The sequence below is a fragment of the Alexandromys fortis genome, unplaced genomic scaffold (genome assembly GCF_014885135.2).
Source record: "Alexandromys fortis isolate MF-2015 unplaced genomic scaffold, M_Fortis_MF-2015_v1.1 scaffold_84, whole genome shotgun sequence".
In the NCBI taxonomy this organism is placed as follows: domain Eukaryota; kingdom Metazoa; phylum Chordata; class Mammalia; order Rodentia; family Cricetidae; genus Alexandromys; species Alexandromys fortis.
The window spans coordinates 345,689-370,290 of NW_026068017.1; the positions used below are offsets into that span (position 1 = coordinate 345,689).

The following is a 24,602-nucleotide window of genomic DNA, read 5'->3' on the forward strand; positions in this document are numbered from 1 at the left end:
TTAAAAAAAATTCCAGCACTCGGGAGGCAGAGGCAGGCAGATCTCTGGGAGTTCGAGGCCAGCCTGGTCTACAAAAGCTAGTTCCGGGACATGCACCAAAGCTACAGAGAAACCCTGTCTCAAAAAAAAAAATTAAAAAAAAGAATTTTTGTAGATGTTTGGCCTGTGTTTGCTGGGGGGGGGGGCTTTTTTTTGTTTTATTGGGGTTTTTTTGCTTTTATGTTTTGGTGTCCATTTTGTGTTCTTGAGGGATTTGAGAGTGTAGGTTTGTGTGTGTGTGTTTCTTCTGTTTTGTTCCTTTTAGAAAGGAAGGAAGGGAAGGAAGGAAGGAAGGAAGGAAGGAAGGAAGGAAGGAAGGAAGGAAGGAAGGAAGGAAGGAGAAAGGCAGAGAGTTGGGTTGGTAGAGAAGTAGGGAGTATCTGGGAGGAGTTGGAGGAGAACAAAAATGATCAAAATAAATTTCATGAAGTTTTCAATTAAGGAAAAGCAGAAAAAGAATAAAAGAATGAAAGAAAATTAAAATCAGTAAATATTGGGGTCAAGGACTTCATCATGAAACTCTTAATCTTCTCTGAGAAAAATAGGAAATATATTACAAGATATAGAAATAGATAAGAGCATTATAAAAGGTAGCTCATTAAATTAACAAGAAGCATTAAATGAAGTTAATATATTTCTGTACAGCAAAGGAAATGACAATCAACTGGAAGTAACCTATAGATTGGAAGAAAATATTTGCCAGCATACATATGACAGGTTAATGTCTAGAATAGAAAAGAAAACAAAAAATGAATATTAAGAACAAACAACACAATTAAAATGAGCACTGTATTATTGAATAAATTTTCATTGCACATATGTACCACATTTTCATTATCCTTCAGCTGAAGATAATTTAGACTTTTTCTGTTTCTAGATATGGTAAATAAAGCATCAATAAGCAAGGATAAAAATATATCTCTCAGTAAGACAAAGGCCCTAAAAATACTGAAGCTATTCAATTATCTTATATAAGTGAAGATCACCATCCTTAAGGGATGATTGAATGGGAACTTGAGCCTACTATATAACCACATTTGCTTTTCATGTCAATCAAAACACAGAGAATAGACACATTCTTCTTGGAGCAATTGAAATCAATAGGTTATAAGCAAAATGTGGTTATTTTACACAATCAGAGCAGGCAGAATTCTGTCTAAAATACTGGATACAACCTTAGATTCCCAATTATTATGTTCACATTCAAAAATATAAGTTAATCATCTTATGAGCCCAAAAGCTTAGACAATAAGGATCCCTGGAGTAGAAAGTTTGTGTTGCATTATCATATATAGAACTTCATAAAATAAATGACTGCCTATTTTGGAGCTACAAGGTAGAAAGGAATTACAAATACCAACAATGACCTCATTACTAATGGTAAACCCATAGAATAGGACATTAGAAAGTAATCTTACTTATATGGAGAAAAATTGAGATAATGGTGGCAGAAAGTACAATTATAGTTTTCATGGAAAGGTAAGAAGATAAAATGAGTGAACATGGATAGGAGCATGGGCTATATTTCTATTGGCTTGAGGAAACATTAAACATGCCATCTGCTTGCCGTATTCCTGCACTTTTTGTTGGCACACATAGAAAATTGACTTATGAAGTTTAAACTTTTCCAGAAGGTTGTGTATATGGCCTAAATCCTTTTATATATACTCGGTCATGTTGAATTGAGATGCTGTATTTGGAAGCCATTCCACTGTGTGTGATATTCTATGACCTCATTCTACTTAAAACTACTGTTGGATGGGCTGAAGACATAGCTTCATCATTAAAGGTTAGGCTCACAACCAAAACTTTCAAAACTATCCAGAGTCTCTTGTGTAAATTTTTGTTGTGTGAGACACTTTAAGTCATTAGCAATGAAAACAATGCCTGATAACTTGACATGGTTTTCAAGTCAGCGTCTTCATTTCTCTCTTTAACAACGTGGGCTCCAGTCAAACAGAAGCCTGTTCATTACTTGAATAGTCAATGGGTGGGCATCTTTCCTCTTTTTTAGTTTTCTTGTGACTACTATATGTTTATTTGTTTTGTTTTGTTTGTTGTTGTTCCTTAAACTTTACCTTCCCCTAAATACAGGAAGGAATAATCAGTGACTATATATGTTCTCCACAAGAAATTCCTGAAGTAAATTGGTCCTAGAAAGGTCCTGGCTAATTACAATGTCTTTAATGAGTTATATACAGGATCTGGACTCCTAAGGGATGCAGGGCCTCTAAGGCCCAAAATATCCATACGGTGGTGTGAATAGGGAGAGGTAGATAGGCAATTACAGAAGAGGCCACTAGTTCCTGTGCCTGTAAATAAAATAAAGTTGAGAAGGATCCTGAACTAAAAACTTTGACTGAGCACTGGAAGAGCTAGGTAAATTCAAGAGAGTGAGTTGGTATCTTGTTCTCAATCCAAATGAACTTTCAAGATCAGACAGAATATTTTTAAAGGTATGATAATATTCTTCTTTTCTCTGTCTCCCAAGACATCATCAAATGGAGAAAGTATTGGTTTTATGGTCATCATATAAGTGCTTTCATATTGATGGTTTCATTATAATTACTCATTCTGGAATTTTCTCTCAATAGTTTACCATTTCACCACAAGAGCAGTGCTGTGGGATGGAGTTTTCTGCTGTGGTGCTGAACGGTTGTTTATGATACACTGACTTATGGGGTATTAGCAAACTCTGAACAATGTCTTACCTAAGGTGAAGATTAGTTTTGTTGCACAAGTTCACAAATCAGTGCTTTAGTAATAGCATCTGTGAATATTCCTAAGTGCAGTCCATCAAGGGAGACATCAATATCATGTAGGTAATTATGCAAAAGTACAAGAAGAGTTACTTTTTCAAACTCAGTGCTTCTAGAGAATCTAAGAAAATGTGCAATTGTACCCAATGTTAGAAACATATCACATGGGATTTTTTTGTGCTGTTTAATTTCAGAATGGTGAGCTGAATATCTAAAGATGGTATGAAGTCAAATGACCCATCACTAGTAACAGTTGAGAGCAATTTATCTGGTTTCTGATCTATGCACTTGTTTACGTAGACAAAGGTACTGTACATTAACAAAAGAAGGAGAAACTAGGCATGGTGGCATATGCCTATAATCCAGTGCTCAAGCTGGAGCACTGCATGTTGGAGGCAAGTCTTGGATAGATAAGGGAAGCAGCTTTATATAGAGACCATGATATTTTTCCTACAGTTTCCCCCCTCTACAATGCTAATCCATGAGGTCTAAGTGTTCAAATTCTAAATTCATCTGTGTTGAACATGGTTAGGCTATGAAGATGCAAGCATTCAGACTTGGGTGTAGAATTTCAAGATACTTGCTTAGACTTCTTGATGCTTCTCCTCTTTTGTCATCTTAGAGACAAAAAGGGTTCATTAGTCAGTGTTGTTCAGACTCAAAGAACAGTGGGTGTGTGAGTGTGGTGTGGGTGTGTCCTTGCGTGTGATTTAGTACACAGAATGCCATGTATTTGCGGCCAACAACGCCAAAATTTGAAGACCTCCCAAGAATATTGAAGTCCCTGAGAAGAGTAGAGGATACAGACATGTATCTAAGGTAAAATATGAAAACCTTTCATTAATGGACTGTCTTTTGCCTAATTCTTTCATCTGATTGCATAAAGATCTTCATGTTATGAAGTACTGCTTACTTTACTTAAAGTCTACAAATTAATGACATTTTATACTGCCTTCATAGCAATCAGTATTTTTCCAAAATTAACATCATGCTTAAATTGTCTTGATGCATGAATTAATCATCACACACAGAATAGACATATTTGTAATAACTCAAGTGAAGGTTCCAAACTAATGTTGCCATTTCCTTGTCATAGCTCATAAAAATGTGGTCATATCTGTCTACTATACCAATTCCAATGACATTTTGTGGATTAAAGCATGTGGATATGATTTAGAGTCATCAGTATTACTGAGGTGTGATAAAGATGACTAACCCTCAGCCTGTAAAATGCAATATTAGATCTCTGACACTCATTATAGAGTGTAAAATTCAGGATAACTGGTCAAGTCTTTCAATTATAATTAGGATGTTCTCCTTTGTGTTTAAAGAAATTTGCATCAGTTTGAGAACCAGGTAACATTGTCCAAATTCATGTTTGATACTGAATTAATGTAAATGTAAGAATGAATGTAAATGACAAAATGAAATAAAATCTAGTGTGACCTTTCCTTCGTATAGTTTACAACCAATGGGAAGATAGCTTAAAGCAGTGATCAAATTATTAAGTGCACAGAGTATGTATAGGATGCAAAAGGAGTTATTTGGTATGGGGAGACAGGATAAATTTAGCTGTGTATGTGATAAACAATAGCTCTTACATATTAATAAATATGAAATAGATAAAGAAGAAAGAGAAGGGAGGAAGTACTAGGCAAGTGGAGGAGTAAATCTAAAATTGGGAGGTGAAGAGTTTTACCACAGTATTGATAAAGAGAGAAATCCAAGTGTTAATGAGAGAACTCTTAAGGAAGGATATACCTTGGTACACATTAGATAATGAAACAGCACTAGTGTCCAGATAATGAAATGAGGTTTGTTTCCCTGACAGGAGCTTTGTCCTTATCCTCACAGCAACAGTGGTAATCTGAAGAACAAATCAGACAAGAGATGATGGAACTCCTGTGTTAGAATCCTACAGTGTAAATGAAGCATGTCAAAGGAGAAGAGAATGGTCAGGAGACAAGGGGATGTGGAGATGAACTGAGTCTGCTTCCATATTCCAGTAAAGGCACGATCTGATCCTCATATACAGATATAATCTTACAGAAACATATGGATTAAATAGAAGGAGAATGAAAAGAAATTTTGTATTCTGTATAAGAGCAGTTCAGGGTAAGGAAAAGTGAGTGGATCAAAATTTACAAATTTCTGACTCAAATTTAATTTCTTTCACTCTACTATGGGACTCTGGAGAAGAAAAAGAATGAGTAATGTTTTAGAAGAAAACAAAGTGAAGACATGACTTTAACATGGGCTTGTGAGTTTCTGATACCTGTCATGCATGCAACGGAGGGACGATATTTGTGAAAGTGAAGCAGAAATATTTATGTTACAGAGACACAGGTGTCTGAGTTAGAAATAGCAATATGTTAGAGCATGGGAACTTCTTTTGAAATTTATGTAAAATTATGATGATAAAGCTCATCTAAATTTTTCAGGAATACCAATATACAAAATAGCACATAGCAAAGTGTAAATGAACAAAAATGTTACCCAGAATATACAGACAGAAGGACAGAGAATCATTAGTCCATTTAATATATCAGTAGAAATACATAGAACTGTCTAGGAAACCATGTAAAATGGAAATCTGATAAAGACAAGTTTTGAAAAACAATTGATGGTTGTAATGAATATAGACAGATATTTAGAAATTGAGATATATTTATGATAAATATCAGATACATTGTTGTAGAATATACATCATGGATATATACTTACTTTTATTTTGAATTTAATGGACCCTGATATTTTCTCCTTAGGATATTGGAGATGAAAAATGATAATGAGCAATCAAACTTTCATCTCTCACTTCCTCCTCCTGGGCCTGAATATCCCACCTGAGCACCGACCCCTTTACTATGCCCTGTTTCTGTCCATGTACCTCACCACCGTCCTGGGAAACCTCATCATCATCATCCTCATTCTACTGGACTCCCATCTCCACACACCCATGTACTTCTTTCTCAGTAATTTGTCCTTCTCTGACCTCTGCTTTTCCTGTGTCACAATGCCCAAACTGTTGCAGAACATGCAAAGCCATGGCCCATCTATCCCCTATGCAGGTTGTCTGACACAAATGTACTTTATAATAATTCTTGTAGCATTGGAGGGCTTCCTTCTTGTGGTAATGGCCTATGACCGCTATGTGGCCATCTGCTTCCCCCTTCATTACACCAGCATCATGAGTCCCAAGCTCTGTGTGAGTCTGGTGGTGCTGTGCTGGATGCTGGCCACACTCCATGCCATGCTGCACACCATACTCATGGCCAGATTGTCATTCTGTGAGGACAATGTGATCCCCCACTTTTTCTGTGACATATCTGCCCTGCTCAAGTTGGCCTGCTCTGACACTTATATTAATGAACTAATGATATTTATCGTTGGAGGGCTTTTAAGTGTCATCCCATTCTCACTCATAGTTGTGTCCTATATGCAAATTGTCTGCTCCATCCTAAAGGTTTCATCTGCTCGGGTTATCCACAAGGTCTTCTCCACCTGTGGTTCCCACCTGTCTGTGGTCTCACTGTTCTATGGAACACTTATTGGTCTCTACATATTTCCATCAGCTAATAACTCCAATGTAAAAGAGACAGCCATGGCCATGATGTACACAGCAGTGACTCCCATGCTGAACCCCTTCATCTACAGCCTGAGGAACAGAGACATGAAAGAGGCCCTGATAAGTGTCCTTTGCAAGAAGAAAATCTCCTTATATTAGCAGCGCTGGGAGTTTTGTTTAAATTTATCTAGTAAACATATGTTATTAATATTACAAAATGTATCTCTGAAATGAAACAAGCATTCAGTAACATAATACATAATATTTCCACCACAAACAGAAGCTTTCAAAGTAATTCGCTTATGGAATGGAACCTTAGTGATTCAGTGATGCCATACTATTTCTTGTATGATTCTAGAAAATCATTAGGTTAGAGACATTGTTTTATCAGATCACCATACTGTGCGTTATTGTTACTCCAAGGTTTTGTGATTTTATGCAAAATTCTATGTTGACTGCAGTATACTTTAAAATATGAATAAATGGTATATAATAATCATCTTAGGTTAATGAAAGTAATCATTTCCTGTTTATTTATTCTTCTCTCATGTCAATGCATTCAAGGCTATTCCCTATTTTCTCTTCTATTAGATGCATATTAAAGTTTAATATTGAGATCTTTGATCCACTTGGTTTGAGTTTTCTGCTGGGTGATAAATACAGATCTATTTACATTGTTCTAAATACTGGCATCCAGTAATACCAGCACCACATGTTCAAGATGTTTTCATTTTCTTTTATACATTTCTGGCATTTTTATCATAACTCAGGTGTCCACAAGTATGTTGATTTATGTCTAGGTCACTGGTTCTATTCCATTGATCAACGTGCCTCTGTTTATGCTGATACCATGTTTAATTTATTACTATAGTTCAATACTACAGGTTGGAATCAGTGGTGGTGATACCTCTAGAAGTTCTTTTACTTTTCAGGACTGTTCTAGCTATCCTGGGTTTTTGTTTGTTTGTTTTTCATATGAAACTGAGTATTATCCTTTCAATGTCTATAAAGGATCATATTAAAATTTTGAAGGGGGTTGCTCATGGTAGGATGACCATTTTTACGATGATAATACTACCAATCAATGAGTGTGGTAGATCTTTCCATTTTGTTTTATCATCTTCAATTTTATTCTTGAAAGACTTGAAGATTTTTTTCATACGAGACGTGTGCTTGCTTGATTAGGGTTTCCCCAAAATATTTTGTATCCTTTGTGGTATCGTAAAAGGTGTCGCTTCCTTGATTTCTTTCTCAGTCTGTCATTTGTATTTATGAAAGCTATCGAAATTTTGAGTCAATCTCATATCCAACCACATTGCTGAAGGTTGTTTATTAGCTGGTATAATTTTGGCTGTTGCTCACATATATCATATCATCTGCAAATAATGAAAGTTTAACCACTTCCTTTCCAATTTTTATGTCCTTGATCTCCTATAGTTGTCTTACTTCTGTAGCTAAAATTTCAAATAAACAGTACTGACTAGATATAAAGAGAGTGGAAAACCTTGTCTTGTTCCTAATTTAGTGGAATTGCTTTGAGTTTCTCTCGGTTTAATTTGATGATGGCCACACGCTTGTTGTGAATTGCCTTTGTCATCTTAGGTGTGTCCCTTGTATCACTAATCTGGAAAAAAACAATTTAAAGGTCTTGGGGGCATCTGATGAGGTAATCACATGTTTTTTTTTTCTTTCAGATTGTTTCTATGGTGGATTACCTCAACAGATTTTCATATTTTGAACCAGCCCTACATCTCAGGGATGAATCTTACTGTGCCATAGTGAATTGTAGGAGCCTGCTCCAACAAAGTCAGTTAGGGTTCCTGGACTGGGGGAACATTAACACATAAGAAATGTCAGATGAAAGAAACTGAGACAGAAAATACAGGATAGAATTGGGAGGTCTGTTTTGTCATGTCAAAATAGCCAAACAGCCCAGAGTTTGTTTCAGAGTTTGCTGTTATTTAGATTAATGGCAGAAGGCAGAACAAAGAGTAATACAGTCAGCTAACCATGTCCCTGCACTGTCCTTGGGAGGAAGCATAAGCAGGTGCATAGCTTTCACAGGAGATCAGCTAACAGCAAACAGTTTTCTTTTGTCTACTTTTTAATAGATAATGTGTTCTCTTATGGTGGGCAAAGTTCTCTTTCCCATGGGCTTTCTAAGAACCTTCTCCCAGTCCTTAAGGATGCAGTCATAGCAGGTAAACTTGAACTCAAATGACGTAAGTCAGAATTGACTCTAGATCAAAACTAAGACACACATGGGCTCCCAAAGTGCATGATCTTTTTTGATGTGTTCCTAGACTCAGTTTTTATTTGTTGAGTATTTCTGCATCTATTTTCATGAGGGAAATAGATATATAATTCTCTTTTGTTGTCGAATCTTTATATGGTTTGGATATCAGTGTGACTGTGGCCCCATAATATTAATCTGGCAAAGCTCCTTCTGTTTCTGTTTTGTGGAATAATTTGAGAAATGTTGCTAGCTCTTTCTTGAAAGTCTGGTAGAATGCTGCATTAATGCCGTCTGATCCTGGGCTCTTTTTTATGACTTTTTTAATGACTGCTACTATTTCCATAGGAATTATAGGTTTATTTAAGTTGTTTATCTGATCTTGATTTAACTTTGGTAAGTGGTATCTATGGAAAAATTTATCCATTTCTTCTAGTTTTTTGAATTGTGAGGATTACAGATTTTAAAAGTATGACCTAAAGGTTCTTAGGATTTCCTTGGTATCTATTGTGATGTCCCCCTTTTCATTTCCAAATTTGTTAATTTGGATAATCTCTCTCTGCCTTTTAGATAGTTTGGATTAAGGTTTGACTATTTTGTTGATTTCCTTTTTTAAAAAAAATTAACATTTTGTTTCATTAATTCTTTTGTATTGTTTGCATCTCTTTGTATCTATTTTATTATTTGTATCTATTTTATTGTATTTGTATCTATTTTATTGTATTTGTATCTATTTTATTGTATTTGTATCTATTTTATTGTATTTGTATCTATTTTATTGTATTTGTATCTATTTGTTTCTATTACCTTGATGTCAACTCTGTTTCCTATCATCTGCTATTCTCGAGTGTGCTTGCTTCTTTTTCTAGGGCTCTCAAGTATCTTGTTAAGTTGCTAGTATACGCTTTCTAAAACTTTATGTAGGCATTTACTGTTAAGAGCTTTTCTCTTATCACTGCTTTCATTGTGTCCCATAAATTCAGGTATGTTGTGCGTTCATTTTCAATGAATTCTAAGAAGGCTTTGACTTCTTTCTTAATTTCTACCTTGACCCAGCAGATATTTAGTAAAGAGTTACTCGGTTTCCATGATTTCTAGGCTTTCTGATGTTTGTACTGTTCAAATCCAGCTTTAATCTTAGGTGATCTGGTAGGATTCCCGGTTAATTTCGATTTTCTTGCATCTGTTGACACTTGCTTTGTGACTGATTATGTGGTCAATTTTGGGGAAGTTCTGTGATGACCCGAGAAGAGGGTATATTCCTTTCTGTTTGGATGAAATGTTCTGTATTTATATATTAGGTCCATTTGGCTTTTAATGTCTGTGAGTCCAAGATTTCTCTGTTTAGTTTTTGTCTGGATGACCTGTGAGTTGGTGAGAGTAGAGTTTTAAATATTCTAAATGTATATAGTATCCGACTGTATCATAAATACATCCCATTATGCTCAGATACGAAAGCAGCTCTCAATCCTTAACAGAGACACTTCAGTTTTTCAATGGACAGAGGTTTATACAGAGACTTATAACTAGTCACTGTCTAGAGAATTAGTGATTGGGGAGTATTTAGCCTTCACTGAGATATGTATCATACTCCTTTCCCTCAAGGCTCTTTGCAAGACAGTTGGCAGAAAGTAGAAGCCAGGAAATGAGAGGCAGGCGGATCTCTGTGAGTTCGAGACCAGCCTGGTCTACAAGAGCTAGTTCCAGGACAGGCTCCAAAACCACAGAGAAACCCTGTCTCAAAAAAAAAAAAAAAAAGAAGCCAGGAAATGGGGAGTACTGGAAACAAGAGTGTTATTTCAATGTGATAGGGCCATTGCCCCCCTGAACACACAGCAGCTATGATGAATACTAGGAAATTTAAAAACTCTCATCACAGGTTAAGAGGCAATTTTCCAAGGAATTCAAAATATAATATAGTGATATAAAGGGATAAAGGTAAACTAGGACAAGAAGATTAAATTGGGTTGGAAATGGTAGGACAGAGTACAGTAGGGAATAGGAGGAGGGATAACTAACTAAATACCACGTGCTTTAAAAAAAAAAAAAGGACCAGAAATGGGTTTCTTTTTGAGTCATTGACCAAACTGACTCCCATGGACACATATCCCAAACAGTACAGGCTGTTTTCAATGCAGTTGATTACCCTTCCCAATCTGACATTAAGACCATATTGCAGAAGACACTACATACGTATGTCATTGAAATAGAAAATTCTAGCTGATACTCAACTGGAAGCTTCACCACTTCTGCTTAGCATCCAAGTGCTGGAAGGCGCTATACACACTACCATGCGAGAAAAAGAGTCATCGATTTCAACCAGCTATGAACTATGTGAGCTACAATGACTATTTGCCCATAAGGTATGCCCACTGATGCAATCATGCCATGAATACTATGGGAGTATCCAACCACTTTTTTGTTGGTTGTAAGATCTGCTCCATGAGATGGAACCCATACTCAACACTGTTTATTAGATCAAAAACCCAAAACTAGATGTCATGGACCTAGAGGACACCCACTACTATTCTCAGGCTAATTGAACATAGCAATAAAATGACTCTGAATGATGCATTGCTATACCCATTGATCAGTGCATCATTCAAACCTCATCAAGGAAGTTTCTTCTTGCAGTAGATAGAAATTAAAGCAGAGACCCACAACTAGACAAAGTGAAGAGTGAGAGACTTTAGAATGCTCAGCCATAAATGGGGTCTCCAGATTACCTGCTTCCTCTCAAGGTTCGGGAGTTCAAAAAAAAAAAACCACTTAGGAACCAAAGGTATTAGATGCCCCCAAGGAAACAGCATTTTCCAGACCCAATAGGACAGATGGACATGTGAAGTCACTGAAACTGTGCCAGCACACACAGACCTACACAAGTCAGGCCAGACCTAGCCAAGAAGCTATTTGCAATTAAAAGCTGCCAGGACACGGAAATTCAGTTTGCTTCAGTGGAGTGATACTGGGCAAACCAACCATACTCCAGGGTAGGAACATGTTTAGGAGTGGTTTGTTAACACGATCAGATTCTTTTTTTTTATGCAGTTTTCTTCGGTAGCTAATTTTTTTTTGTTGTTTTAAGAGAGAAAAAGAACATGAACTTTGATAAGTACAGAAGTAAGAAATGATCTTTAAGAAATTGAGGTAAGGGGAAATGTAATAGAAATATATTGTATGAAATTCTCAAAGAATAAATGAAAGCAATGTTTTAGACAGTTCAATCACCAGAGAGAGAAAGTCTACTCCTAGTTGTCTTCCTACAACTGCTATGATATTCAAACAATCATTTGAGCATGACATCTATAGCAAGATGTTATTTATAATATTCATAAGGTGTAAAGAGACATTAACTAGTGACTGGGGGAAATGTGTCATACAATAAAAGGAGATCAGTGACAAAAATAACTGAAATATTGATGTGTATTCCTATATACATGTACCTTGGAAAACATCATGGTAATGAAATAGGGTGCAGATTGTATGTTATATGGTTCCATTCATATTAAATATTAATGATAGAAAAATACACAAAGTAAATAGGATTCTGTTGGGGGAGGCTGCTTATTGGTTCCCAACTGCCCAGACCATGAAATAATCAATCAAAAACTATCTTATTTACAATACTGTTTGGCCAATAGCTTAAGCATACTGCTAGCTAGCTCTTACATCTAGAATTAACCCATTTCCATTATTTTATGTTTTAATATGAGGCTCGTGGCCTAGCTCCAAGGTTCCAACTGGGAGCTTGCAACTTTTCCCTCTGGCAGCTACATGACATCTCTTTGACTCTGCCTTCTTTCTCCCAGCATTCAGTTTAATCTTCCCCACCTAGCTCTACTCTGCCCTATCACAGACCAAGGCAGATTTTTTTATTCATTAGCCAATAAAAGCAACACATATACAGAAGGACTTCCCACCCCAGGATTTCTCTGACTGCATGAGGTTAGGCTGGGAAAAACGGACAGTAGCAATGAGTGGCACAGAAGTTTGTGTAGTATAATTATTACTTTAAAGAATAGTTTAGTCTCAATTCCTATAGTTCTATATTTCCATCATGGTATATAACAGAATGTTTTGTTAAATTAGGAGGTTAACTAGCTACCAGTCGCTTTGGGTTCTTATCTAAACCAGTATACAGAGACTGGAGCAATGGTTCTCAACCTTTCTAATGTTGCCACCCTTTAATGCAGTTCCTCATATTGTGGTGATCCCAAACACAAAACTGATTTCATCACTACTGTGTGACAGTAATTTTGATACTATTATGAATCCTAATATAAGTATTTGTGTCTTGTATTGGTCTTAGGTTGTGTTTGTGAAAGGGTCATTCAATCCCCCAAAGGGTCTAGACCACTGGAATAAAGATATCATTATGCCTGGGGCTGTTGATGCTTATAACCAATGGAAAACATGGTTACTATGTAAAAGTAAAACAAGTAATGCTGTATCGTCCTGGGGCATTCGTCAAGAAAAAAAGTATACTTTCACATCCAAAAGTAAATGTTAATATGACCTATACTGGCCCAATTAACATAAGAATAATGGAGATGTAAATTCCCCAAAATGAAAATTTGATTATAACACAACATCATGAATTTCATCCAACTAATGATTGCCATTTACAATGAAGGATTAATGGAAAACAGAATTTTGGATCTCAGCTATTGCTTCAAAATAACAGGAACATAAACTTTGGCATTAAGCTGTATTATGACAAATAGAGAGAGTAGTTTGGAATATGGTTGTATTGAGTGACATTAATATTTTTCTTGAAGCTAAGAAGTCAAAAGTCATCTGAAAATGGGAATTCATACTTCATTTTTTCTTAACAATTAAACATGATGTAGGGAAGTGTAATGTTCACACATTCCTGTCCTTAACATTTATTAGCAGGTGTAGAAATTGGGGTCATAGAAGCCCAATCTACACTATCTGTCCAGCAACATGCCCATTCCTCAAAGGGCTTATTTACAGGGAGTTACAATGTATCCACAGAGAGCTACGTGACAACCTTTGAAAATGGAATCTTCTCTGAATCTATGTGACAGTTGTGTAGCTTTATCTTCTTGTGGGAGTTCTAACAGTGGCAGCAAGGGCTGTCTCTGACAGACTTTTTTGCTGACTTTTGGGACCCTATTTCTGATACTCGGTTGCCTTGCCCAGTCTTAGAACAAGGAGAGGTTTATAGTCTTACTGCAACTTGATATGCCATGTTTTGTTGATATCCATGGGAGGCGTGCCCTTTTCTGAATAGAAATGGAAGAGGAGTGGATGAGGAGACAAAGGGGTGGGGAGGGGCTAGGAGAAGAGAAAGGGAGGGGAAACTTGGCCAGGATGCAAAATAAAAAAAAATGGTATGTCTTTAACAGACACTAAAAAAAAAATATGTTCTAAGAAATATTGTTATGTCACTTACCATATACTTTTGGGTTACTTTTAGCAACTGTTGAAACTCTCCTCTTCACCCTACAAAGAACAGGCAACACCAAACAAACAAGTTAACGTTCAACCATGAGTTTCTCTCCCACTCCATCCCTCCCTAAAGTGCAGTCACATGTGATCAATGGCTATTATCAATCACCGTAGAAGGACCCTGAGAGAACTGATCTTTTAGAGGTCCCAGATAATTACTGCCTTTAATAAGTTACTGCAGCACCTGGACTCCTCTCGGACACATAGCATCACATCTATGGATGGATAGCAGGGAAGATGTTTAAAATGTGGAGAGGACCACAGACCTGGTGACTCCCCTTGCCCATAGTGAATAAGAAGAGCAAGATTTTTTTTATCGGGATTTATGAGTCACCCTTTGTCATCCAGGTAATTATCAAGAGAATGCAATATTCCCTTACTAATCTTCAAACTTAAGGTTATTTTATTTTTCTTCCTGATCACATATTCTCAGGACAGTTTTTTAGGTATAATAATACTCGTCTTTGCCATATCTCTGACTCACATTGTTGTCATATAATGGGAGTATTTGTTTTGTGATCAACATTAATAAACATCTTAATATCTATGAGATTCTTTACGATTGCTTGTTATTCAAATTTTCTCCCAACTAACAGTTCTGGAAATTGATTTTAGTTCCATAGTTTACTCTGAATTTTTGTTGGGAGAGACTCATTCTATCCTCGGTTGGCCTCAAACTCACAGTGGTCCCCAGCCTCAGTCTCCCAAGTGCTGGAACGTGGGTCTGCACTACTACACAGGGATCAAGTTTGTAGTTTTGTTTTTAAAAGTCTCTCTTCCCTCTCTGTCTCACTATCTCTCTGTGTATGTCTCTCTATGCATGTCTCTCTGTCTCTGCCTCTGTCTCTGTCTATGTAGAGGTCAGAGGATATCAGGCATCCATTAGCTCACACTTTACAACACGCAGTGTCTTATTGTTTGCCCTGGCTTATGCCTGGTTAGCTGGCCTGCCATTTTCCAGCGATTCTCTTTCCTCCACCTTCCATCTTCCATAGGAACACTGGGATTACAGACACATGCTACTGTACCTGGCCTGTCCTTCACAGAGGAAATTTGGGAAAACTGGGTTATGGTTTTCCCTAAATGTGTCATCCCTCCATAATACTGAAACATGATTATAAAGTATACATCAATAAATACAGCTGCATCAAATACCCATCAACCAATAAAAAAAAAGAAAAAGAAATAAATAAATACCCATCAACACAGTGAAGGTCTATTCTGTGTGATTTTGTTGGATGTTGGGTGTGATAGCCAAGGACTATACAGTTGAGCTACATCCTAGCCTCACGTGTCTCTTAATGCCCTTACTTGATTTCTTTGCCTTCTTAAAGCATGCTACTCAAGACTGTCTAGAAGAAACAGAAAAACAGAACAGAAAGGACAATTAATTTTAAGGGTACAGCTGAGGGTCTAATATCTACAGTGCCAGTCTCCTGAGTCTTTAGGAAGAGTAGAGGCTGCAGTCTTGAATCCAGAGCAGTCTAGAGATACAATTTCTCATCAGAAGGCTGTACATTTCCCTGTATAACCTCCAACTTGCTTCATGAGGCTTGCCATGTTATGAAGAGTGATTTGCTAGGTCCACTGACTTCAGTGTTAATGATATGGAGAATATCTTCCTAACAGCATTAATAACTGGCATTTCAAAGCTTGTTATCAGGGACTAAAAAACGATTCATCACTGATGCTATGTATATGTGAGGAAGAACTCGAGATAAATTTTGCATGTATGTACATACCTTGTTCTTTTTGTTTCAATAATTTTTAAAATGAGCATCATATTGATTTTCCTACATCAATATTAGTAGCATCTCTGTGGCACTTTTAGTCACCAGAATTGCTAAAAAAAAGAGTCATACCCTCATGTCCTCAGTGTTTAGTAAATACAAAATTAACTTTCTGGACTTAATCACATAGTGTCAAGTTTTCAAGTGATTAAGTCTAGTGAGTATACATTCTGCAAAGTTTAAAGGAGTGTGTGTATTCTAACTTTAGTGGAAATTTTCTGTCTGTAAAGGTAAGGAATCTATGCCTCACCCTGCATTATAGCCAAGAAATACCCAAGAAAATTGGTCACATCTAGGCAGCATACTAAGTGTTGCCCCTATTATAAGACAAAGGCAGACATGATTATTTTTGCATGGAATTTGAATTCCAGTGGGAAATCAGTTGTAAACCAGTAATCAGGAGCATCACTGCCTGTGGGATGAGAACGCCCTATCAATTTATTGGCCAGTTATTGATCAGATTATTTGTTGTTTGTAATGTTTTTTTTTACTTTCAGTTATTTATATATTCTAAATATTCATTGTATGATTGGTATGTAGTTGAAAAAGATTTCTCCATTCTGTAGGTATGGAAGAAGTTTTTAAATTTCCTATATCCCATTTATCAACTTTTGGAATTATTTCCTGTGTTATGGAAATTCTTTTCAGAAAGTCCTAGAATTTACTTATTTACAACTTGAAGTATTCTATTTACTTTCCTATTCCACTTTCAAAGTAGGGTCATAGACAAATAGACAAATAGACAGACAGACAGACAGACAGACAGACAGACAGACAGATAATCTAAAATCAGGGCTGGAGAGATGGCTCAGCAGCTAAAAGTACATACTCTCTTGCAGAGGGTCTAACTTTGCTTCCAGCATCCACACAAAGTTACTCAAAAAGCCTGTAGCTCAAGCTCCAGGGATATATGATGTCTCTAATCTTTGAGGGTATCAACACACAGACACAAATGTATAGTTAAAATAAAAAAAATATTTTTTCTTTTTTGATTATTTTATTACTGTCCTATGTGGAAAACACTATTTTGTGGCACTCTTCCACAATGTTCCCTGAACCTGAGGTGTAGGAGTTGTGTTGCAGATGTATCTATAAGGTTTAGGTGCACTGTAGTCAGCTGTTCTCTTCATTTTGACCAGTTATGAATTTCTACGATAATCTCTGCTGTGTTTTTTTTTCCTGCTGTGTTTTTGAAGCTTCTTTGATAGCTTCACAAACTACAGTTGCCTGTGGATATAAGGATATTCATTTTGAATGCACCTAGAAATTATACTAGTTTATGAAAGAGGAGTAATAAGTTCTCCTCTAAGATTTATGACCTAACCAGCCATAGGTAGATGGTTGAGTTTTAGAGTACCAGGCATAAATTTCTTCCTATTTAATAGAACTTAAATCTGATTAGATAAACGTTGATTATTCCAATTTCTTTCTCTAATGTTGCAAAATTTTTCATTTTTGAGGTCTTTCCCCACCTAGGTAATTGTTGAAGCTATTGTAAAGGAGATATTATCAGATTTTCTGATCCATAAATTTATTATTCAGATGCAGGAAAACTATTTGGTTTTGTGCCTTGAATTTTTTCCATTCTTCTACTTTTTGGGAAGTGTTTTTGAAAGCTAAGAATTTGGGGTAGAGTCTTAAGGTCAATTTAAGGTCTGTGTGATTCTTTGTATGGAAGTAGATTTGCATGACCAAAATTTGCCATAACTATCATCTCTAATAGCCAATAAATACAAGACCAGTGAGGAAGAATTCAGATTCCCACAGAGGAATGTCTACAGTGTATCACTATGCTCACCTAGCTGATAACTGCCATGTACACAGAGCTGGTCCAGGAGTGAGAAACTGCAAGTTATCTGTGGCTTCAGGGTCATTAACAGATATTAAGACATGGCATTGGGGCATAAAGCAAAGCCTACAGAGAACGGTTGGGAGAATGGTGATGCAGTCTTACCAACATTTTTCTAAAGATGGAAGGGTAAAAGGTAAGTAACCAAATGGAGTGGGTATCTGGATTTTTCTCCTATATCTTAATTAGAGAATGAATTCAGCATGGTCTAGACCAGAGCAGCTTTTGCCTTATTCCTGTCTTTAACATATTGGCAGATAGAGGAAGTTGGTCGCAGAAGTCTGATCCACCCTAGCAACATGACTATTCCTCACATAGCCAGCCACCTTTACAGGAGGCCAAGTTATACTGACAAACTACGTTCTACCTAGAAATGTTTTCAAACTGTGTGTCTTTAAAAGCCGCCATGGCTTCTTTAGTAAATTATGATCTCTCATGTACATTCTATCCATCAATGTGGTCTCTCTTTACTTCTAGGGATTTTGCAAACTCTCTTCCTCAGGACCCCTCCCCACTCCACAAAGAATAGGCTTTAGCTACTTGAACAAGTAAATAAATAAGCATCTAGTCAGGCTTTTTCTCCAAGTCCACCATCCCTTAAGTATAGTAATGTATGATTGGTGCTGATAATGAGTCACCACTGAAGGACTCTGGGAAAACTGATCCTAAAGAGGTCCTGGGTAATTACTGCCTTTAATGAGTTACTGGACTCCTCTGAGATACAGAGCCTCTTAGGCCCAGGGATAACTGGAAGAGGATATGAGAGAAGCAGAGGTGCAGACTTAAGGGATGTCTATGGGACTTGTTACAACCTGTGTCTACGGTGAATAAAGGAGAGCAGTATCTTTTATCAGGGCTTGGGCATCATCCTGTGGACCATAGGTAAGGATGAGTTGCTTCCTTACAGTTCTTCTAGCTTGAAGATATTGGTTGTATGATGTGATGCAGCACAAGTTTTAGAAATGATAAATTTGCTATCTCTTTACTCTGAAGACTTTGCTGTTGTTGAAGGATTTTTGTCCTGTGGACACCATTCATAATCTCTTTAGTAACAGGGTACTTCTTTACAATTACTCCTTATGCAAAGTTCTCAAGGGTCATATCATTGCAGCACAACTGTTTGTTTGGGTTTTGGAGAAAAGGACTCACTTTGTAGATTAAGTGTGCTTTAAACTCAAGGTGATCGTATGTCCTAGCCTCTCAACTGCTGTGATTAGTTATAAGCTGCTATACCCAGCCTGCTGGTTCTTACATCAATTTTAGTATTCTTTCTGTGGTTCTTAAATCTTCTTTAACAAACCTTCACCTACAAAGCTTTAATAAACTATGAAAAAGTTGAAATATCCAAGACCATGATTAAACTTATCTGACAGAGCCCAAAAACCTACATGTGTAATAGTAATAGGTGCAATTGTTCCTAAGTACAGTCCACTGACAGTACTATAGACATCACCTGTGGGCTCATTTGCTCTGTAGCATTCTAAACTTCAGAGGTATAATCAGTGTTTGTGATTAATTTCAGACAGGAAATTTCGAATTTATGAAAAATATGTGAGTAGATCAGGTGTACGGTATCCTGTGATGTTGGAGACTAGAAATAAATTCCTCATGCCTCTGTACTGTGAGTGTCATTAAAATTTGTATGGGAAAATAAATGTGATGAATAATTTATTTTATACATTACTGTAAATATTAAAAGAAGTATGTTCTTGTTTCAGAATCTCTTGGGCTATTCCTTCCTTGTCTATACTATTAAGTAAAGAATTACTTGCATATTTTAATGTTAGAAATACTTCCATTAAAACTTTCGTGTACTGTTGAGCTCTAAAATTGTATGCTTCACAGCTGAAGAAGATAGTCTTAGGTCATGAGCAGCAAAACTCCAGGTGAGGTCTCTGGTTTCTGATTACTCCACATGCTCTTACACAAGACACAGGTCCCAGTCACTCACAGAACAAGCAGAATTTTGGAATCAGTGCGATTTTTCCTAAATGTCTCTTCCCTTTGTAGTACTCAAATATGCAAACATTGAATGCCATAAACATTACCAACAGGATGACGATCCCAGCATCCTGATTTTGACTCCGTTAGTCTCTGTTCTGTCTCTGTTTGTCTGTGTCTCTGTCTCTGTCTCTCTCAGCCTCTATCCTCACTTTCATTTTTGTTTGTGTTTGGCGATGTTTTCTTTCTTTGATTGTTTGATATTAGACATCAAATACAGTACTTTAGACATATGCTGGGCTAGAGTTGTGCCACTGAATTATATTCCCAGACCTCCCACATCTCTTAAGAATCCTCCTCTGCTTCCTTTGTCAGAATTGAGACAGATTATTATTAGAGAAGATTGGCCAGAAAAACTATAACCAGAGAGTATTCTTAGTTGTTTATATCTGGAATGTGCAGGGACAGCTGACAGAACAGAGTCTCTGAAATATCAGAAGTTGAAGTTATAAGTCCAGAGGAGTCTAGAGGCAAAATTCTTCAGGCGAGCACACTCTCTTCTGATATCCTTCAGTTTGTTGTAAGAGTCTCATTGCAGTATGAATGGCAATCTTTATTCAAGTGTGCTGACTAAAATATTAACAAGGTTGAAATGAAACTTCAGAAAAACCTTAAAACAGGTGTTTCTCAAAACCTAGTATCAGGAACAAAGCTGATGCATCTAATAAACCAGATATAATTGGATAAATTCTGGATGAAATGCCCCAGAAATTTTGAAACAAGTACATCCTTCTTTTATATTTTCATTAATTTATAAAAATAGTCATAATTTAGTATTTCTGCATCAACTTCCAGGACACTCTCAGAGCAGAAGCATGAAAATTTATTTTAAGTCACCAACATTACAAAAATAAATTATACACCCATCCTACCCTCCACATATTTTAGAAACACAAAATTTTCTGTCTGAAATTTATCACAGAATGTCAAATTTTTATGCTAAATTTTTATACAGGAGGTTTGTATCCTGAAAAATATTTTAAAATATTTTAATTAAAATAAAAACTTTATGCCTTTAACATTAAATGAAATAGCCTCAGGATGAAGCACAGCCAAGATATATTTAGGAAGCATTGGTTTCAACCAAGCCATATGGCAGCTATTGGCCCTGCTACAAGATGAAGACAGGTACAGTGTTTTCTGCATAGAGTTCGCAATTCTGGAGTGAAATCAGCTATAAACCAGTGACTGGAGGCATCAGATGCAGTGAGAAGAGTATGGGCTGCTTAGGAACATGGCACCAGGCCTTTCCCAGTCTCACCGTGTGTCCAAGGTTTGATTAAGTAACTATCTCCTAATGTGCATAAAGGATATGCCACGTAAAGAAATCACAGATAACAAGAGTGATAGTAATGATGAATAAAAGATTTTGAAAACTGTAGACAACATACTACAACTTCCTACAAAGCCTTTACTGAAGAACAGGATAAAAATTTGAGGCTTTGTGTGTGTTAAAGATTATGCCTTTTTCTAAAGTGCAATGATAATCCCCATGAAGAATCATCAGAAGAAAACATCAGATTACATCTCAGGATGCAACTTTATGGATGAAACCTATTGAAGAAGGGTTGGTAGCACAGTTACTGATACAAAGGAAACATCTGTTTTGATATTCCAGGAGACAGAAGATGTCACATTCTTCTATGAATATGCTCTTTTGGTAAGCTATGGAGGAGCAACAGGTGAACGTGGAAGAAGATCTATCAGATGTTCTAGATAAAATAAGGTAAAATAAACAAATGAATTTGCAAAAAAAATATTGCTTTTGATGCAATTTATAATTTTTCATACTGAGCTATAAAAGCATAAGAGCAGGAGGTGCAGAGAGAGATGAGTGACATCATTAAAATGTATTCGTGTAGACAGTCCAGGCTTCTGCATGTCAGAGAGACTGGGGATGAGATGCAGAGTTGACGAGAAAAACACACAGACTTCTTTCCTGGAGAATAAAAGCTGCATCTTCATTTTAGTATTCTTTCTGTTGCTTGTTCTACTCTGTTCTTTTTCTGTTCTGTTCTTCTACCCTGATGACTCCCTTCTCCCTCTTTCCTGTTGACTTCCTTCTAACTTCTTTGTTTTTTTCCCATACAGTTTATATATCGCAGAAAAATCTATTGAGCAATATAAAAACTACAACGTGGTTACATTCTATGTACAAGTGAATTGTTACAATGAGTACAAGTAAAAACATCATGTTTCTTATTTCTCTTACATGATTATACATTTATGTATTACAGGTGAAAAACAAATTATCCCCAAGAAACAACATACATTCATGTCCAAGCAGCTTATTACATTAATAAAATGTAAGCAAGCAAGGTTTTCTTCTCAGCCAGTTCTTTTACTTGCAGACTGAATTTTGCAGTTTCAAAGAAGGGAGCTATCATTTTATTATTTATCTCAAATGTAATCTTGTTTAAAAATATAAAAGTATCACAAATCTACATTTGTATATAAAAAAATCAGTCATCTCTATTTTAAATCCTCAAGGTGCATACCCACTAATCAACAGTTTTTTTTATTAAATCATGTCAGGAGGCTGAAGGCAGAAATTGGTACAAAGAATTAATCATCAATTAATCATCACCTTTGTTCACCAACATATTGCAGAAAAAAGGTAAGTCAGCCAACAATAGCCATGGTACCACTGTCCTGTTCCCTGAACTCAACAAGCCTCTCTCTCAACTACTAAAAGTGCCTTCCTAAAGCTTAAATTGTTTTCCGAGATTTTCTACATCAGAACCATTAACAAAAACATCTTAACCTAATTTAACTAACAATCTAATCTGTCTAAGGGTGGTGGTTGAATCATTACTCTGCTCAAGGAGAAATGCTTAGAAAAAGGCCGCCACTATTATTGAAAGCACCGGTAACACTGCCCAGTGAGGAGTTCGAAACCCCTGAGAGGGTTCATGCACTTAAAGGCTATGAGGGACATAGTGAACATGAGGGCAATAAGCAGAGCTATGTTCAATAACAGCATGAGGTCCTCAGGACATTTAGTCCTTGCTGCTATGCCACTCCAAAGCTCATTGTGATTTTTGCTGACTGCCCGGTCATGTTCCATGATTTCCAAAGTTGTTTGTTGTTCCCCTTGCATGGCCCCCAACATATTTGGAATCTGTTGAACTTCCGATTCCTATAGCACACCCTAGAGAAGATAATTAGTTAACAACGCAATACATAATCTCTAGGCAAAAAGAGAACATTTTCATTGGTAATCCAAAGTTTGTCATGGGGTTGTACATAGAATTTTGAGAGGATTTGACTCAGAAAAAAATCTTTCAGGACCATGGTCATGTGAAATATTACTAGAAAAGGAACCAGTTACTATTGTTTAATATTCATAGAATAATGTTAACAAAAGGGGCAGATAAGATAAAAAAAATGAACTGTGTGTCTCAGAATAAAATTCATAAATTATTTAGTAATTAATAAACATGTAAACATGGTAGAAAGAACTGAATATTCAATCATCAGTACTATGTTTATACAGATAACAAACATAGAAGTGTGCATGTAATAATTGTAATGTTTGAGAAATTGATATTATTGAACACATAAAAGATGGTTAACAGGAAGACATGATAATATTTATTTTGAAATCTAACGTGTTTTCTCTTAAAGGTACCTGAAACAACATGACAGAAGGGAACCGAACTGTCATCTCCCAGTTCCTCCTCCTGGGCCTGCCCATCCCTCCAGAGCACCAGCACCTGTTCTATGCCCTGTTCCTGGCCATGTACCTCACCACCGTCCTGGGAAACCTCACCATCATTATCCTCATTCTACTGGACTCCCACCTGCACACACCCATGTACTTGTTTCTCAGCAACTTGTCCTTCTCTGACCTCTGCTTCTCCTCTGTCACAATGCCCAAATTGCTGCAGAACATGCAGAGCCAGGACCCATCCATCCCCTATGCAGGTTGTCTGACCCAGATATAATTCTTTCTATATTTTGGAGACCTCGGGAACTTCCTTCTTGTGGCCATGGCCTATGACCGCTATGTGGCAATCTGCTTCCCCCTTCATTACACCAGCATCATGAGTCCCAAGCTCTGTGTGAGTCTGGTGGTGCTGTCCTGGGTGCTGACCACATTCCATGCCATGCTGCACACACTGCTCATGGCCAGATTGTCATTCTGTGAGGACAATGTGATCCCCCACTATTTCTGTGATATGTCTGCTCTGTTAAAGCTGGCCTGTTCTGACACACATGTTAATGAGGTGGTAATATTTATTGTGGTCAGTATCTTTCTTGTCCTGCCATTTGCACTCATTATCATGTCCTATGTACGAATTGTGTCTTCCATCCTCAAGGTTCCTTCTTCTCAAGGTATCTATAAAGCCTTTTCCACATGTGGATCCCACCTGTCTGTGGTGTCACTGTTCTATGGGACAGTCATTGGTCTCTACTTATGTCCTTCAGCTAATAACTCTACTGTGAAGGACACTGTCATGTCTTTGATGTACACAGTGGTGACCCCCATGCTGAACCCCTTCATTTACAGCCTGAGGAATAGAGACATAAAGGGAGCTCTGGAAAGAATCTTTTGCAAAAAGAAAAATCAACTAAGTCTATGATGGTAAAACTTAGAAATTCTGCACAATTTCATCCCATAAACATATTTATGTGTACACTGGAATATTTTGTAGAATTTTCCTACCATGGAAACCTACCATATTCATAGCTCATACTAATTGTCCATTACATTAAGAAGTTTAGCTAAATAGGTTAACATGAAGAGTAGGTCTTAGGGACTAGAGTCACCTTTCTAATTGTCTTGCCCATATGGTCCTAGAAAAGTCCTATGTTGGATTTCTTTCCTTCTGATAATGAAGTTATTCCAGAATTGTACTATTTTTCCAGCTTTCTGTTCTGATATTAC

At 36.7% G+C, this 24,602-nt stretch overlaps 2 protein-coding genes across 2 annotated transcripts; both read left to right on the top strand.

Moving 5' to 3' along the window:
- The first annotated feature begins 5,580 nt into the window (after positions 1-5,580).
- On the top strand, positions 5,581-6,522 carry LOC126514129 (olfactory receptor 1468-like). The gene has a single exon (XM_050162874.1). The coding sequence runs from the start codon at positions 5,581-5,583 to the stop codon at positions 6,520-6,522; it is 942 nt and encodes a 313-aa protein (XP_050018831.1).
- A 16,815-nt stretch (positions 6,523-23,337) lies between these two features.
- LOC126513979 (olfactory receptor 1-like) lies at positions 23,338-24,297 on the top strand. The gene is given in 1 exon segment (XM_050162624.1): positions 23,338-24,297. A coding segment is annotated over 1 exon segment (945 nt). The 5' UTR covers positions 23,338-23,352.
- The last annotated feature ends 305 nt before the right edge of the window (positions 24,298-24,602 follow it).